Genomic DNA, 19275 nt, shown 5'->3' with positions numbered 1-19275 from the left:
TTTTTTTTTTTTGAGACGGAGTCTCGCCCTGTCGCCCAGGCTGGAGTGCAGTGGCACGATCTCCACTCACTGCAAGCTCCACAGCCTCCCGAGTTTACGCCATTCTCCTGCCTCAGCCTCCCGAGAAGCTGGGACTACAAGTGCCCGCCACCACACCTGGCTAATTTTTTTTTTTTTTTTGTATTTTTAGTAGAGACGGGGTTTCACCGTGTTTGCCAGGATGGTCTCGATCTCCTGACCTCGTGATCCGCCCGCCTCGGCCTCCCAAAGTGCTGGGATTACAGGCGTGAGCCACCGTGCCCGGCCAATTCTGGTATAATTATTAACAGCTCCCTGTGAATCACTCTAAAAATTGTGCTGGTTTTGAAGATATATGATTACTTCTATTAGGTGATGCCCACAAACGCATTCCAAAATATGGACTAGGGACCTTCCATTCTAGGTCTTATCTATAAGAGAATAAAACACAAAGCAGGCAGAAAAATCTATGAAAGGCACTAACGGAATGTCTGGTATTCAAGCAAAGATACTCAGTTACCAAATCTCCATTGGTGAGTGGGGCTAGATAGAGATTCCTCAGGTGTTTCTGCTTGCCGGCATAGTTTACTCCGGTTGCTTTTCAATATTCAACTGGTGCACGCCCTATGGTGTACTGGAAAATGCTCATCTTGATGGTCAGGGGCTGGGCAACATCTGTTGTTAAATATTTTGAATGTTACCTGTTATTGAACCTCTCTAACCTGCATTAGCATATCAATAGATTTCTTGATTTGGTGATGATTCAATGACATATGACTGTCCCACCTGGGGTAGTTAGGATTTTAAAGCCAGCAAATAAATTTAATAACAATAATTGTAAAAAAAATAGTGCTGCCAACTCTTGTTGAAAGTTTACTATGCTTGAGAAGCTGCTGTAAGCACTTTAAGTATATTAACTCTTTCAGTTTTTGCAATCCCATGATATAAATACTATTATGGTTCCCTTTTTTACACATGAGAAAACTGAGGCACAAGCTAAAAACATTACCTAAGGCCACACAGCAGTGGTGATGTGAATTTGAAATAAATTGAGACTGATAAAGGCTTCATGGCTTGGCCCAAGGAATTCAAAAATAAGGCCACTAAATTTGAAAATGATCACAAGGATGCTCATATAAATTTGGACCTATTTGGACATAAATTTAGGTCCAAAATACTATGTTGGACAAAGGGATTGTAAACCCATTCAAATAATCTCCATGTCCTAGTCTAGATTTTGTTTTCAAGTCTTATCCACAAGATCTTTAGAAATATGTCCCAAGAGATCATATAACAGAATTGGCTGTTACAAATATATTATTACAGCCATACTTAATTAGTAAGGAAAAATAATATATGCACATTAAAGTGTATTTGGAAGGGAACTACCACTTACCTTCCAATTGCCACTTAGGAATATTTTAAACTGTATTAAATAGTAGATAAATATGTACTGCTTTAAAAGAAGTTTATTATATTCTCTTAGAGGGGAAGAATATCCAAGTCTGAAAGTGAACAAATAGGAAAAGTCTTGGGCTTGAATTTACCTTTTATATTTCTGCAGTGTGACATTTTTGGGAAAATTTACTTCTGAAACAAGAGAATTCTGAAAGGGAATTTCTTTTATTAGGAAGCCTTAATAATAGTAAAAAACAAATTTGGGAAAGTGGCTATAATATTAGAATTAAAAGTGGCCCATTCTCTATGATAGGTTCTATCTCCAATTCTCTAGTTAATTCTTGTGGAAAAAATTTCAGATAATTTCTCATTCACACTTTCTAGAGTCGTGTGAAGTCTCTAATTTTATGCATGACTCTCAATTAAATTCTCCAAGAAACTGTTAAATCATCAACAGCAGCATCACAGAAACTGTTATGTACACACCATTTTATTCCTTTTGATTAAACAAATATGAGGACCTACTATGTGCAAGCCACTGTGTTGAGCTTTGTGGAGAACATAAAAATGAATGAGATTTTGTATCTGCTCTTAAGAGATCTACATTCTAGTGAGCTAGATATGTATGTAACTAATATTGATACAAGATCCATGATAATATTTAAGGTTTACAAACAAATTTATGAGAAGCAGGATAGTTTACTACTCTACGGGGAGAATTGTAATGAAGACAGGAGAAATCAAGAAAGGTGAAAATACTCATGCACCACCCCCCTCACTTGTATTATCTATTATAATTTCTGTCATTGTAATGTTTGCTCAGATAATTTATGATGGAAGAAGGAAGGATGGGAGCGGGGGAAGGATGGAGTAAAGGTTCTAGTTAGGGTAAGAAAGATATTGAGATTGACTTTGAAAAATGGTCAGGATTTTCATGTACAGAATAAAGAACAAAATGGATGTGACAGCGTGAGGGCAGAATGCTTTAGACCAGTGGCACTTGGGAAAGGACAAATAACTGAGTCGGGCTATAGAGTAAGGTACAGGCAGGGTCTAAGGAAGCACAAAAGGACCAGGAATATCATACAAAGTGGTTTGGGTTTTACATGTAGCCGGGGGCATGATTGGAGGTTTCTGTGTACTCATTTCATTGTAGTCCCTAGCTTAGGGTCAAGGTCATGATGTGGACCAAGCAGCTAGCTCCAAACTGCCCTCCCTGTTGCCGTGGTTCCAATCCCTGCTCACCTTGCACAGTTCCCAGGGTTCCCATGACACCCTCTGTGTTCTCTGGACACACCTGTATCCTACCTACTCAGGCAAAGAAAGTCCTCTGCTCCAAATTCATGATATGGGAGGCAGCATGGTGGGTAGAAAATGCATGGGCTTTGGTTTCAGACAGATTTGGCTTCCAAATTCTGGTTCCAGCTTTTGGGAAACTGATTCAGCTATCCAAACTTTCTGAGCCTCAGTTATCTGCAAAATTGGGACGATAACACTGACGACTTTTCAAAAGTAATAATGAGAGATTACTTTACACTCATTGAACTGTTGAAAATCAGAAAGAACAAAAATAACAGTTGCTGACAGAAATATGAACTGATATAGCCTGTTGGGAAAGCAATTTGTCAACATCTATTAAAAACACATACTCCTTAAAGCAGAACTCACATTTCTGGAATCTTTCCATACAAGTAAAAGCATCAGCATATAAGGATATGTGTGCAAAGAAGTCTATTGCAGCATAGTCTATGTGGCAATAGAGTGGAAAGAAAGTGCTTGCTTATCATAGGAGAATGGTTGAATAGATTATGGTACAGCCAAACTATGGAATATCATGTGAGCTTTAAAATGGATTAATTAGATCTTTGCACAATGACTGGCAGAGATTTCCACCAAGTTTGGCTGCCTGTAGCAGAGCAAGATTTAGCAAGGTATGTGGAATATAACACAATATTTGTAAAATAAACATATATATATTTAATAATGACTAAAAAATTTAAGCCTCCTACTGTGTAACCATGAACACCTTGAAAATCTTTAAATGGACTGAATCACTTTAATGCTTAATATTTTTGAGGTAGGTGCTATTATTGTTCTTATTTTACGTATGAGGAAACTCAAGTTGAGGAGTAGGAAGACTAAATAATTTGCCAAAGGTCACACAGCTTGGTCAGGGTAGGATTGGAATCTGGGCCCAAGTAGTTGGAAGAAGAGACTAGACTCTTAGTCTGTGTATTTTACTCTCTGAGTGATTGAATGGTAAGGAGTACATAAGCAACAAAAAGAGAAAAATTGCATTAAAATCATACATTTTACATAAAGCTTTGTATGTTCATATATTCAGAAAGAGATGCATGATAGTCTCCAAAATGAGAATGGTAGTTATCTCTGGGTGCTGTGATTATATGTAATATTTTTTACTCTCTTCCATTATTTGTATTTTGTGCAATAAATATATTAATTAAACAATCAGAAAAATAAAAAAAATTATTCATTGTAGAAAACACACAAATTTGCATGCATTCACATTTACTAAAATTTTCTTACCGAAATGATGATGATCATTTTACAAGGTTAAAGGGATGTTTCTGGTCAGTATGGAATTTAAAACTGAAACCACAGAAACAATTCAAAATTGAGACTGGATAAGAATTATAAACATTTATTTACTGGAATACACAATTAAATGATGATAGACTGTCAAAAGATGTGGGAAGAATTTTTAATGTACTGTTATATTTGAAAGACAGGTTCAGACTTGTATGCATTGCAGAATACCCTAAAAAAAAAAAAACCCTCCATATATGTATGAGGTTAACTAGAAAAACACTGAGAGTTTATATATCAGCATATTACATATGCTTATTTCTGGGTACTGGGGTTATGAGTGATATTTTTGCTTTCTTCTTTTGCTTATTTTTTTGTATGTAATAAACACACATTACTTTTAAAATAAGAAAATATATGTAAATAGTAAAAATATTTTAATCTTTTCTCTCATAAATCAATAAAATCCAGGAATTTGTCCTGAGGAACTGATCATAGATACACACAAAGATTTATCCAAAATGTAGGCACTGCATTTCTCTATTATTTATACTAGGAAGAAAACTGTAAATAACTAAGTTATCTAACATTAGGGCACTGGCTATGTAAATTGTGGGACAACCAGATGATAAAATATTACGACATCAATAAAATTCATGCCTTTGAAGAACTTTTAAAGACATGGGTAAATATTCACAGTGTTACTGTTAAATGAAGAAATAGAATAAAGACTTTTATTTTCCTAAAATTTAATGCTTAAAGGGAAATGGCTATGCTTTCATTCCTATTTTTTTGCATTACAAAATATTTTACAATAAAGATATATTATTCTTATAAGTAAAAATAATTTTATATTAAAAATATGATAAATACTACCTTTTAAAGAGATTGCATAAGCTTAAGTAGGTATTAGCTATGGCAGTTAACAGTAATAAAATCATTCTCCTATCCTCACTTCCCACACACACACCTTTTTCCTCTCTCCTTCTCTGAGTCTCAGGTTACCCTTTTGAGAAACGAAGACTACATTGTTATAAATGTAAAGCATTGTGTACAGGAGACACTCAATGCATCTTCTTTCCCCTTCAGTATACCAGCAGAGGACGGCCACTTTCATTCTACACTTAAGGCTCCTACTATCCAAGAGGGATAACTCAGGGATGCTCAAGCGTATTCAGACCCTCTATCAATGCAGATCCAGGGCAGAGCACAACTTTGTCCTCGCTCTGATGAGTGAGAGGGTGAGGATGCTTGGTGGGGGATGGTGAACACCAAGAATGGGAATAGGACAAAGAAAAATTAGCCTGGAGAGTCTCGAGAGGAATTTCATTGGCAGCCTTGGTTTTGTTTCTCCTCAACAGTTCAGGCGAAGAACAGAAACAATGCCATTTTTCAGAACAATTTTGAGTCCACACCACTGGCCAGGCCTACAGTGCTCAGTGGTTGGAATAATTTGTGCTCTCATCTCTTGCACATTCCTGAATCCTCTTCCTAGTACATAATCTTTCTCTTTTGTTCACTTTGGCAAGGCTGACTCTTGGCGCTAGCTTTCCCCTTTTCCTACAGTAATTTTGACTTCTAGGAGGTTTGAAACTAGATTAAGTGTTAAGAAACCCTTTGCCAGGTGACATCCCATTTCAAAAATACCAAAAACAGCAATTGTATGACTTACATGGTGTTCCAAAGGAATACAAGCTCGGGTATGCACCTGAGTATTAATTGATTTTGTTGTTAATATTAATGAGCATATGATTTGGCCTAGTTGACCTTCAAATTTAAATTAGGTACTGATTAAATAATAAGGCAGGTGAATTAAGATGAGTTTAAACAGCACTTTATTTTCCCCCAGAAAGCTGCCTTGACCTTGGCTCTGGGTGAAAATAAGCTATTAGAAGTGTTGAAAAAACTAGAACAGAGCATATTGTTTATCTTAAGGAGGTTGACTATCTCTTAAATAGTAATAATAATAACTTCATAAAAGTTTCATCTGGAGTACTTGACATCCCTATGAATTTTACCTCTGTGTTTATATGCCCCTTTAATATGATTGCTTGTATATTTGTTAACTTAAATAGCCTTAATACTTGTACTCCTAAATTTGTTTTTAAGGATTTAAAGTGCAAACTACCATTAAATCAACAGAGTATTTTTAACCAGTAGAGAAAGAAGTCCTCAATAGATAAGTACACATCCTATTTCAGAAATAACCTCAGAACGCCTACCGACCCACAAATCTTTTCCCAGGCCAGCTTTACCTTGGAGTTAATTTCAATTCAATCCTGGTTGCCAAATCCTTGGCATGCATTCCGGATGAATTATTCATCAGCATTCTTCCTGCTAATATCTCATGCTCCCAGCTCAACTCCTGCCCACCCTATGGCTGTAATGACTCATTGGGAACAGGTGTCATCAGTGTGTAGCTCACAATCTAGCTCTTGATCCATGAGCCAGTCGGTTGCATCTCCTTCTGTTGGCAGCTGGCACAGTTAGCAAGTACATGGGGGTAAGCAGGCAGCAAGCATGGGTTCCTGGTTCCCAGTGGAAAATATGTCTAGAACATTAAAACAAAACTGCTGGCATAGAGGATACCTGGTTTACAATACTTCCTTTTGAAATTCTTCAACCTTCACATGACTGTTCGAATTTTTTAAATATCTGGTCTCCAAAGTGACATTAGCCATCTTATTTTTTGTTTATTTGTTTTCAATCTTCGCACCCTAGAAGATGCTAATTTCCTGTGGAAACTAAGGTTATAACAAATGTAAAGCCAGCCCACTGACAAGCAAAGCTGGAAATAACCAAATGAGTCTCAAAATTCTTGGGAGTTTTATTAGAAAGAGAAAAAAAGACCTGTCCATAATATCAGTGATTCTAAAGCCCAAGAAGATGCTTGGTCAGGATCAAAGTCTGAAAACAAACTCAAGAGAGCAAGGGCTTCTTCAGGACATTTGATCAGCAAAAATGTTCTGCCACTTAAACTGGAGAGTGTAATGAGCATTTCTATAAGCAATCTTATAACTGCAGAGCTCTAAAATAGCCCAGATGTCACAGAGAAGAGATATTTCTGCATGAAAGCTAATAATGGAGAATGTTTGAAATGAATCCTCAACACATATGACTGCCTTTTAACCTTATCTTGACCTCAATCTTGAAGGATTTCAATTGATTTTTTTTTTATTCTAAGCTAGGTATCTATCAGTCAAGACAATAGTTCCAACAGCATTAGACACTTGTTCTAAGCTGGTCTAAGCTTTGAACTGATAATCAACTAAAAACAGTGGTTTTCTGTACATGCTATTTCAGAAGAAAAAGGCAAAAATCATACCCTAGGCATTCTGTTTTTAATTGAAAGAAGACTGCATACTAGTTTGGATTTTAAAACATTTCTATTTTCCCTAAGTAAATAGGTTAATGGATATTAATGGCTTATTTCAGTAATACTCATAAAACTTCACATTTAGGAACTGCATTTGTGATACATAACAGAACTCCTTCATGGAGTTACCATCATTAAAAGTTTTATGTTAAAAAAATCCTAAAAGTATTCCAAAAAATGAATCCTGGCATAAGCAATTAATGGTGTGAGTTCCTAAAAGCATCAAGAAACATCACAAACAGTGTGCTTCTGTGAAGGTGTGATATCTCCAAACTAAACAACTCAACAGGAAAAATCCCAGCCTGAAACATGGTCACATTCCAATTAATTTATCTCTCTTTCATGTTTCTTAAACTCTGCCACTCAACTTCATGACACTTTAAAATTTTTAGCACAAACTAAATGATTGGTATGACCAAAATTTTTGCTTAAGATGAACACCACTTTCTGTCTTTTCACTCTGATCGCATTTGATCAGATTTATTTATCTCCCTGAGATGACCTAGAGTTTCCCATCAGAGCCTATGTGGGTATTTGACATCAGTTATATTTTTAGATACACTATGTCTTAAAAAACAGTTAATGTACTCTAACTGAAAAATACTTTATCACTAAAACATGCCAATCATCATCTAAGCCTTCAGCAACTTGTAATCTTTTTCCTGGTGGAGGGTCTTGCCTCAATGTTGATGGTTACTACTGGCCACTCAATGTTGATGGCCACCACTTGGTTGCTCAAGGTTGAGGTACTTATGGTAATTTCTTTCTTTTTTTTGAGACGGAGTCTCGCTGTGTCGCCCAGGCTGAAGTGCAGTGGCATGATCTTGGCTCACCGCAAGCCCTGCCTCTTGGGTTCACACCATTCTCCTGCCTTAGCCTCCCGAGTAGCTGGGACTACAGGTGCCCGCCACCATGCCTGGCTAATTTTTTGTATTTTTAGTAGAGACCGGGTTTCACCATGTTAGCCAGGATGATCTCAATCTCCTGACCTCATGATCCGCCCGCTTCGGCCTCCCAAAGTGATGGGATTACAGGTGTGAGCCACCATGCCTGGCTAGCTATGGTAATTTCTTAAAATAAGACAATGATGAAGCTTGCCACAATGATTGTCTCTTCCTTTCACAAAAGATTTCTCTGTGGCATGCAATGCTGTTTGATGGCATTTTATGCACAGTAGGAATTATCTTAAAATTGAACTGAGTAAGGCCAGGCACAGTGTTGCTTGCCTGTAATCCCAGCATTTTGGGAGGCCGAGGCGGGTGGATCACCTGAGGTCAGGAGTTAGTGACCAGCCTGAATAACAAGGTGAAAGCTCATCTCTACTTTAAAAAAAACAAAAAGCAAAAAAACAACAAAAAAAGCTGGTTGTGGTGGTGCATGCCTGTAATCTGAGCTATTTGTGAGGCTGAGACAGGAGAATTGCTTGTACCTGAGAGGAAGAGGTTGCAGTGAGCCAAAATTGCGCCATTGCACTCCAGCTTGGGCAACAAGAGCGAAACTCCATCTCAAAAACAAACAAACAAAAAATTGAACTCAATACTCTCAAACCTGCTTCCATCTCAAGAAGCCACTTTCTTTTTTTAATAAATAAGATGCAACTTCTCATTTGTTCAAGTTTCTCATGAGATTGTAGTTAAGTCACATCTTCAGTCTCCACTTCTAGTTCTCTTGACATTTCTACCACATCTTTAGTTACTTCCTCCACTGAAGTCTTGAACCCCGCAAAGTCATCCATGAGGGTTGGAATTAACTTATTTCAAACCCTTGCTAATGTTGATATTTTGACCTTCTTTCATGAATATTCTTAATGTCAATCCTTTCTATATTTTCAGTTTATTTTGCCCAGATTCATCAGAGGATGACATCACTATCTATGGCAGTTACAGTGTTAGAAAACATATTTCTTAAAAAGAAAGACTTGAAAGTCAAAATTACTCCCTGATCCATTGTCTGCAGAATAGATGTGTTAGCAGGCATGAAGACAACATTGCATTCCTTGTACATCTCCATCATAACTCTTGAAAGACCAGGTGCATTGTCAATAAGCAGTAATATTTTGAAAAGAATCATTTTTTTTCTGAGTAGGTCTCAACAGTGGGCTTAAAATATTCAGTAAACAATGCTATAAACAGACATGCTATAATACAGGCTTTGTTGTGCCATTTACAGAGCACAGGTAGGGTAGCCTTCGACTAATTCTTAAGAGCACTACGATTCTTGGAATAGTAAACAAGCATTGTCTTCAACTTAAAGTCACCAGCTGCATTAGCCCCTAACAAGAGAGCCAGCTTGTCCTTTGAAGTCAGGCATTGACTTCTCCCCTCTAGCTATGAAAATGCTAAATGGCCTCATCTTCGAACAGAAGGCTGTTTTGTCTACATCAAAAATCTGTTCCTTAGTGTAGCCACCTTCATCAGTGATCTTAGCTAGATCTTCTGGATAACTTGCTGCAGCTTTTACATCAGTACTTGCTGCTTCACCTTGCACATTAATGTAATGGAAACAGCTTGTTTCCTTAAACCTCATGAATTAGCCTCTGCTAAGGTCCAACTTTCCTTTTGCAGCTTTCTCACTTCTCTCAGCATCAGTAGAATTGAAGAAATCTAGTACCTTGCTCTGGACTAGGCTCTGGCTTAAGGGAATGTTATGGCTGGTTTGATCTTCCATCCAGACCATTAAAACTTTCTCCTTATCAGCAATAAGGCTGTTTCAGTTTCTTATCATTCATGTGTCCACTGGAGTAGCAATTTTAATTTCCTTCAAGAACTTTCCCTTTGAATTCACAACTAGGCACAAGACGCCTAGATTTCAGCCTATCTCAGATTTCAACATACCTTCCTCACTAAACTTAAACATAGCTAGCTTTTGATTTAAAGTATGATTTAGTATGCAACTCTTCCTATCACGTGAACACATAGAGGCTATTGTAGGTCTATTAATTGGCCTAATTCCAATATTGTTGTGTTTTAGGGGATAAGGACGCCTGAGAAAAGGCAGACAGACAGGGTAATAGTGGGTCAGTGGAAGAGTCAGAACCACATTTACTAAGTCAGTCCACTATCTTTTATGGGCATAGTACATAGCACCCCAAAACAATTATAGTAGTAATCACTGATCACAGATCACCATTACAAATAGAATAATAGTAAAAAGCTTTGAAATATTGTGAGAATTATCAAAGTGTGACACAGAGACATGAAATGAGGACATGCTGTTGGGAAAATGGTGCCAACAGACTTGCTTGATGCAGGGTTCCCACAAAACTTCAATTTGTAAAAAATGCAGTATTTTCAAAGCACAGTAAAATGAAGTGCAAGAAAGTAAGGTATGCCTATATTACCTTTTCATCTGGGGACTTGCCAATGAACCAGGAGAAAGAGAGAAAAAGGACTATTTTGTTTTCCTTTAGATATATATTTTTTAATTCTAGCATCCCCACATCAATGTCTCCACTACTTCTTCCTTCCTCAGATTGTCTTCTAAAGAGTAATTTCTTTTTTTTTTTTTTTTTACTTTTTCTGGAAATACTTGGGTCAGCAAAATTTTCTCAGAGTAACTGTCGACAGAATGGAGAATGATGCTCTTGCCAAAGATTTGTTTCTAAGGATGCCTTTCAAACATTTCTTTCTTTTTTGATAAATGGTGCTCCCTGGTTGGTGGTTCTCAAATGCCACTCTTTCAAACCTTTTCCTGATGAGTGGCTGTAAAGAGCAGAACTGACTAATTCTGGTGTTTTAAATAAACGTCTCTAAACATAATTTCTCTGGTCATTCTCTCATTTCATAAATAGTTATTTTCCAAAGGAACAAATGTAAATGTTATACGTGTGTGTGTGTGTGTGTGTGTGTGTGTGTGTTTTCTATAAAGGCTAGATATGCAATAAAAGAGAGTAGGTGGGATAGTCGATTGTATTGGAAACAGAGACACTTAAGAAAACCTAGTTATATTTGACTTGCTGCCTCGTTTTTCCATATAAACAAGCCCAAATGGTCTAAGAGTCTGCAATTATTAGATGCAGTTAGTGGCCTCATACCTTCATCTTTACAGTCTTCCACTGCCTCTTCGGAAGCGGGGCCAGGCACCGTGACAGTGTTGACACCATCTATAAAGCAGAAAAAGAAACACTGCCTCAGAGCTCATCCTTCCAGAAGTCAGGCTGTGGCTTTCCTGCCCTGCACCTCCCTCCACTCTCCACCACAGAAAGCATAAGCCTGCAGCACGCTTGAATACACTGAATGCTCTTTGAAGGGGCTAGTGCTTTGGGAATCTCTTTTATAGTTAGTGAAACAGGAACTTTCAGTTAAGTCAGAGACGGGCTACAATCTATTTTTTGGTGAAAAATGCTACTTGTTGCTAGTAGTATCCTTTGGCATTTTGTTTCTTCCTCATTCCTCAAAGGATGGTATATTATTTTTCTTGGTAACAGATTGTGAAAGAAAGTATATCCTTGCAAGTTCTTACAAAGTGCTTTTGTGTGTGTGTTTGTAAAGTTTTTTTTTTCTTAGCACAGCACTACTGCTCCGTTATGCCAGGCTGTCAAACTGCAGGGAGCAGCTCTGATGGCTGTCAGCACAGAGGCCGGGAAGAAGGGGAGCATTTGGCACAGGGCACCAGCAGCCACCAGGAACTTTCATGTCACCCGAGAACAGAAGGGGAAAATGGGGACTAAGGACGTGGAACTCTCTGTTCCTCTCACAGCACCAATTAACCACATTAGAGTAGACCTCTCTTCTCAGTGTCATCAGCCCCTAGTGACTCTAGTCATGTTTGGCCTCCAGGATAAGAGCTAACTAGTCTACTCCCTCCCATTCAAACAGTAAATCTAGACAAGCAGGATTGCTAAAATCATTTGCAATGTTTAATACCTGATAACTGGAAAAGGACTATACATACACACACACACACACACACACACACACACACACACACACACACACGTTTTGGACAAAAGATGGGCTAGAAAAGATGTGATCTGTGATTTGATTCCAAATGTGTGTTAGTTTTTATGCATACATGAGTTATCTTTAGTTCCATAACCCTGTTACTATAGAAAAAAGTATTTATAGAGTGCGTATGTGTATATATATACACACACACACTATATATATAGTTTATATGTACAAATATATATAAACTATAGAGTATATGTAGTATACATATACATATAGAGTGTATATATAGTTTTTCATGTAGTAGCAGGGAATATGTATAGTTATACAGTTATATACAATAGTTATATATAGTTATATACATATAGTATATATAGTTTACATGTATAAATATACTATATATAAACTATAGAGTATATGTAGTATACATATACATATATAGTGTGTATATAGTTTTTCATGTAGTAGCAGAAAATATGTATAATTATATACTTATATATAATAGTGATATATACTTATATACATAGTTATGTGTATATATTCCCTGATAGTACATGAAAAACTATATATATACACACACACACACACACACACACACACACACATTACATATGTGTATATATACTACATGGACTCTATAGTTTTATATAGTATATTTATACATATATGGTATATTTATACATATAAACTATATATATAGTACATATGCACACACACATATTCACAGTTTTTTATGTAGTAGCAGAGTCAGGGAACTAAAGATAACTCATATATGCATGAAAACTAACACACATTTGGAAGCAAATCACAAATCACTTATTTTCTAGCCTATCTTTTGTTCATGGTGCATGGACTATTACTTTCAGGTGAGGTGTCCTTTGGAACATAATTCTCTGTCACTATCTCATCATTTAGATCTCATTTTAACTATCACTTCCTCAGAGAGTCCATCCCAAACCCAGGCACTGGAAAGTTGCCTTCTGGGCATTCCTTCTATGTTTCCTTATTTCTCAGCAAGGCATTTATCACTATTGATGTTTTTATCATTTTTATTTGTTTATTGTTTGGAACCCCCACCAGAATATAAATTTCAAAGAAACAGGGATGTTGTTTTTACTGATTGTTTGTTTATTCAGTGCCTGGAACGGTGCCTATGATGCAATGAACCCTTGATATGTATTTGTTAAATTTTTTGGAAGAATGTTATCTACAACTTTGATCTGATTTGATCATGACAACAGTCAAAACTGCTGGATTGCACTGTTTTAAGATTGTGTTTTTTCATGATGTGTAAGAGGCCTGCAGAGCTATATAATCAAAACTGAAGCTGGAGATTATATTGAATGAAAATAAGATACTTTTATTTTGGAAAAATACCAGCAGGTCAAAAGAGCTTTAACAACCCATAACCACCTCTTCGATTTATCGGAGCTCTGATTAGGGAGGATATGAAATGAGCAGTGTGAACGTAACAATGTATGTTGATGCTGGCCAGGATTATAGGTGGACTCTGCCATTGGCCTCTGTGCCAGCCGGCAAGCTCACTTGGAAGAGCAAGGTGAGTCACTCGGGGATGCATTTAGGACTCCTCTTCACATTGAGAAGTGCCCCTATTGCGGTGACAACGCTATCAGATTCAAGGGCTGGAGAAGAGGGCTGACATTCTACCACTCCCTTCTCACAGGCAAAAGGATCTCAAATCTACAAACTGCTTATTCTCAACTGGTTAAAGGGAAAAGGATGAATAAATCAAACACAGGCAAATGCGAGTGCATGCATACATGTGTGTGTGCATGTGCGTGTGTGTGTGTGCATGTATGTACAGGGATGGGAAACAATCTTTGTCAATAAGGACAGTTCGGGGCTGGGTGTGGTGGCTCACGCCTATAATCCCAGCACTTTGGGAGGCTTAGGCGGGCAGATCACTTGAGGTCAGGAATTCGAGACCAGCCTGGCCAACATGGTGAAACCCTGTCTCTACTAAAAATAAAAAAACTATCCGGGCATGGTGGTGGGTGCCTGTAGTCCCAGCTACTTGGGAGGCTGAGGCACAAAAATCGCTTGAACACAGGAGGTGGAGGTTGCAGTGAGCTGAGACTGCACCACTGCACTCCAGCCTGGGTGACAGAGTGAGACTCCGTCTCAAAAATAAAAAAAACAGTTTGGGACAGAGTAGTGAGTGAATAAAACCTGTGTAAGCTCCACAGTCACAGAATGGCCTCAGCTGTCGGCAGTTAGTCGACTAATACTTGTCAGCCCCAAACAATAAAAACAGTGACAGCTTTTCACTCATCTGCTATGGAGCGTAATGTGTGGGTTGGGGGTGGGGGAGGGTTGGATAACAACAGTTTTCTGCATCAGAAATTCATTTTATTGCAAGGACTATGTTGCAGCAAAGGACGCCGGCCGACCCAGGTGCACGTACACAAAGTCCTTGCTGCTTTGCTTCAGTGCTTTCTCTGATTGGCCTTCTTCAATTCGTCTTCCAGGTTAATAATAAAAGTTTCCAGACCCCTAGCAACATCTCCAAGGTTAATGCAAGAATTTTACAGCGAAAAACTTATCACACTACCTGGTTTAATTCCAAGAGTTCAGCATATGGCCTAGCATGTGCTTGGCAAACGGTAGGGCTCACTGTTTCAAAAGTGGCCCTTCATGGGCCTCATTACAATTGGGAGAATAACTGGGAAACTAAAGGGCACGGGGATTTTTATTTTTATTTTTTTGTTGGTTATGTTGGTAAGTGAATGATTGTGCCTATCATTCTTTTAAAGGAGAGCATGGCTGAGTATAAAAATGGATAGGAAGAGATAATAAATCACAGGTGACTTCAATCCCTTTTGAGTCTTAAGTGCTATTTTATTTAAAAATGTTCAATTTATAATCTACAGTGTGGAATCTATAAACTTTCAATGGACACATCTGTCCTTTAGTGAACAGAGGGGATGTCAGGAAGGGTTTAGATCTTACTTAGAGCTCTGTGTGTGGGGTAGTCAGGCCCATCGCACCATCTCCTACAATATGCAGAGAAATAACCTGAAGCGTAGCTCTTCAAAATTTAATGCAATACACTAAAGAACATTCTACTCGCTGTACAGGGCAAGCCTCTTCTTCATTTCCTTTAATCAGTTTTTATTTCATTTTTTCCCTCAAGCTAAATGTACAAATTTGAGCTTACCCTAACTCAGCCAAGCTCTGGCTTGGCACTTCCAACTTCCGCCCGTCCCTCTTAGAATTTTACCAGGCAAACTGTTATAGGGCAGAAAATGGAATTGGTGAAGGATGTGTGAAAATGTACCACTCTGTTTGAAAGCACAGTCAACTTATAGTGATTGGAGACGGTGGCTTCCTGAGGGAGACCTGAATGAACACTGGAATTCATCTGGTGAAAGCTATAAGCATTTTCAGATAATAATATTGAGTGAAGTTATTGTTCACCTCTGCGGATAAGGCCTAGGCAGCTTCTCAAAAGAAATCCGAGCCTACCTGCATCTTGGCTCTGTCCTTCCATTTCTTCCACACTTTGCTTTTCCTCTGGACCATTCTCATCTTTCAAGAAAACCACAGAGGAAAAAAAAATGCATCAGGTCAACTTGTGAAATATCTCTTTATGGCTAATATGCAGCACTGAAATTAATTGTAAGCAATGTAGCATGACTGCCCATAAAGCCAGGCAGAGGGATGAATCAGAGGCATGAAACAGAAAAATTACCTACATAAATAGGTGCATTTATACTCATCCCTTCTCACATGATTTGCTAGATGAAATGTTTAACTGCGGTAAACAAAATTCACTCAGTGGTCCTGGTAACAAGTCTCTCCTTACTCGGCATTTCCCAAAATATAATACAAACTTCAACTCCAGTCCACTTTTCTCCCTTGACTTAAGTAACATGCACTGTGTAAGGAAGATTGGCTAAGTTTCTTGCCCTTTACTTCTCTGTGTGATATATGCTGCAAAAAAGGGTCAATTTTCACTTAACTTGCATATGGCAGTCTAACATACCTATGCTATAAAATATTTTGTCTTGAACAGATTATGTTGGTTGAATTTGTGCTATCATATATAATTATATGAAAAATAACTGGTCAGGTGCAATGAAGGCTGTATATTAGCAACTTTCTAAAACTTTCTTTTTTCTTAAAATAGCTACTATATCTGTGGATTTATCTGTGGAAATAATAAACTTTTTGAAGGTTAAGTAGTTAAGTATAGGCATGATTTTATAAGTCATTGCTGGGAGGGTCTCCCAATTGCTTTTGGTTTGGAAAATGAAGCAAATAAAAATGATGAATTTATACAAAGACATAAGAACAAAGTATAAAACATATAGTGAAGTACAGAAAATAGAAGCAGAAGTTTCCAACCTATATTCATGTGGGTTAAAGATGGCTACAAATGCTTTGTCTCTGAAGGAGTGGAGCCCATTCCTTCTCTTTAAGTCCTGACTGGCTGTGAAACTTCTTTAGACAAATATGATGGAATATGATGGAAGTGATATTCTGGGACCTCCAAGCTACCCTTCAAGAACTGGCAATCTCTACTTTCTACCCCTGGAAAGCCAGCCTCCATGCTGTAAAGAAGCTGAGGCTGGCCTGCCAAATAGAGGGAGACACACGGAGAGAGAGAGAAAAGATGTGTGGGGAGCATGTAGGGCCAGACCTGTGAGCCAAGCCTTCTTGAACCTTTCCACCCAGCCAGCTGCCAACCAAATGCAGCTGAGCAGAGACCTCAGCCAGTGTCACAAGGAGCAGAAGAGACATCCAGCTGAACCCTTTAAAAATTCCTGACCCACGAGCAGGCCTGAATCACTTAACGTTGTTTTGCTTGAATGCTTTGACCCGCCATCTTCTCCTCCTATCAACTCTTAATTCCGAGGCAAGAGAATCCTCCCAAGAGGAGGCCACTAGTAGCAGAGCTGAAGTAAGAGCCTCAGAAGCAGTGGGGAAGCATTTCACCTGCAGCTCTGGAAAACAACCTATTGAAGAAAGTTTCAGATGGGGAAACATTTAGATTTGACCTAAATAGGGGAAAAAAAAGTTTATAAAAGAAGGATAAAAAAAGAAAAAGGAGTTATACTCTGAGGTTGGCAAAGAATGCAGTCAATAAATATATGTACAGGATCCCCTGTGTTGGCTTAGCCCTGTGTCGTTTGTGATGGTGAACATAATATAACTACTTTTTGTTTTCTTTTGTTTTTTATAGACACAGAGTCTTGCTGTGTTGTCCAGGCTGGAGTACAGTGGCATGTTCACAGCTCACTGCAACCTTTAACTCCTGGACTCAAGCACTCCTCCCACCTCAGCCTCCTGAGCAGCTGGGTCTACAAGGCACATGCCACCAAGCCTGACTAATTTTTTATTTTTTTGGAGAGACGGGGTTTTGCTTTGTTGCCTAGGCTGGTCTTGAACTCCTGCACTAAAGCAATCCTCCCATATCAGCCTCCCAAAGTGCTGGGATTACAGGCGTAAGACACCACACCTGGCCTGAATATAATACGAGAAGCTGGGGTGGCTCTGTATGCCACTTAAATTCAGTGGCATATTTACAAGTACCACATGATTATCTGACATTTTCCCTGTTCTGGTTCTCCATGAAGGAAACAGCATTGGCCTTTGCTCTAGGGAGGAAATAGTCACTTCTGCTGTTCTTGCTGTCTTAACAAGGCCAAGTTGGTGCAGGAGCATGTGCCAAAAACTTAGCCAATATCTGTCCCTTTCCTCCCACCAAATGGATTCAGAGTCAAGCAGGAAAGATCTGCCAGCTTCTCTGTCTCCCTCAACAGACAGACCTTTTAACACACTTCACAATAGCCCTGACGTTTGCAGGTTACAAGTTTCCTTTAAAATTAGTCTGGTTACCACATCTTCTACAGAGTAGAGGTAGGGAGATTTCTTATGAAGAGAAGAAGATAAGAAGGGAAAGAAAAACAGAAATTAAGTTACAGAAATGTAAGGAACTGGTTCTAATAGTTGTAAATGCATAAAAGGAAATTCATGGTCAGACCCCGAAATCCAGCTTTCTGATAGTAACAACCAGTCTGGCAGTTTACCTAATCTACTGCTTCTGGGTTTTTATCCTTAGTTCCCTTGTGTGCCACCCCTCTCGCTAGAACAGACATCTGAGTGGCATGCTTTCGTTTTCTACTTTGAGTCTCAGAGGCACAGTTTTCTATTTGCAGTATTTCTGCCCTTGGGAAGCAAACTCAAGAAACACTTGGCACGTTTATCACAGAGCGAATGCTTTCTAGAAGAATGCTGGATTTGCCATTCCAGTAACATGCCCTTAGATAAAAAGGTCCAGTTATATTGCTTTCATCAATTTCCAAGACAGTGCATCCTCAAATCCAGCAGGGGGAACCAATGTAGAAGGCTTATTTTCCAAGCCCAGCGTACGCATTCTTGGGCAATTAGATTAACAATCATTTCATTCTTTTAGAAGGACATTTTGGCTGGCTTAGAACTTTCCATCCATTTTAAATGCTGCAAATGGGTGAGTTCTTAGTGAAATAGGGGGCTTCCACTGGTAGAAAAAGCAAGGCACATTAACACAGTTACCCGTAAGTCTTTGATAAGGACAAGCTTTCTTTTTATCAGCCTTGTTTGTCTAGCTATCGTCACAGGAAGCACATAAACAATAAAAAGTTAAGCAGAGGGATGTGTAAACTTGAGGTTTTTAGAAGGGATTTTAGAAGGGATTTTAAAAGGTTTACGATAAAGGTGAAGAAATACAGGGAAGTGCGAGGCTATTTTGTTAGCTTAAATAATGTCACATAGAAGCTAACTGTTCTTAGTTAATATTCCTTTAAGATCACATATTTACTTCAGATGATAAATTTCCATAGCATTCATGTTGAGTGTAATATAACACTTTACTTTCCCATGCTGAAAAAGCACAGAAACCTGTGAGAATTCTACTGGTTGTGTCCTTCTGATTTATCCCGTATTAGTACTCTGCCTCCTACTCTTTCAACTAATAATTATTGAGTGTGTACTGTTTGCAAGAATATTTCAGAAATTTTATAGAAATAAGAGGCTCCTGCTGCA

General features: G+C 38.3%; 1 protein-coding gene and 1 long non-coding RNA gene across 30 annotated transcripts in view; one reads left to right on the top strand and one right to left on the bottom strand.

The window, feature by feature from the left end:
• LOC105481485 (mono-ADP ribosylhydrolase 2) overlaps window positions 1-19275 on the bottom strand; it is a 2105812-nt gene that overhangs the window by 97230 nt on the left and 1989307 nt on the right. For 27 of the 29 annotated variants that reach the window (XM_071080856.1, XM_071080850.1, XM_071080851.1 and 24 more), the window contains 2 exons: window positions 15715-15777; window positions 11373-11441 (listed from right to left, as the gene is read on the bottom strand). In XM_071080856.1, coding sequence (XP_070936957.1) covers window positions 11373-11441; window positions 15715-15777 — 132 coding nt within the window. The remainder of the gene's footprint in view (window positions 1-11372; window positions 11442-15714; window positions 15778-19275) is intronic. The other 2 variants (XM_071080854.1, XM_071080860.1) reach the window with 1 other exon arrangement.
• The window catches only part of LOC139358771 (uncharacterized), a 54533-nt gene that overhangs the window by 14983 nt on the left and 20275 nt on the right, over window positions 1-19275 (top strand). The window lies entirely within an intron of this gene.

The sequence above is a fragment of the Macaca nemestrina genome, chromosome 15, assembly GCF_043159975.1.
Source record: "Macaca nemestrina isolate mMacNem1 chromosome 15, mMacNem.hap1, whole genome shotgun sequence".
Classification (NCBI taxonomy): domain Eukaryota; kingdom Metazoa; phylum Chordata; class Mammalia; order Primates; family Cercopithecidae; genus Macaca; species Macaca nemestrina.
Note: the sequence above shows the minus strand (reverse complement) of the source record. Positions and strands in the feature narration are given on the sequence as shown.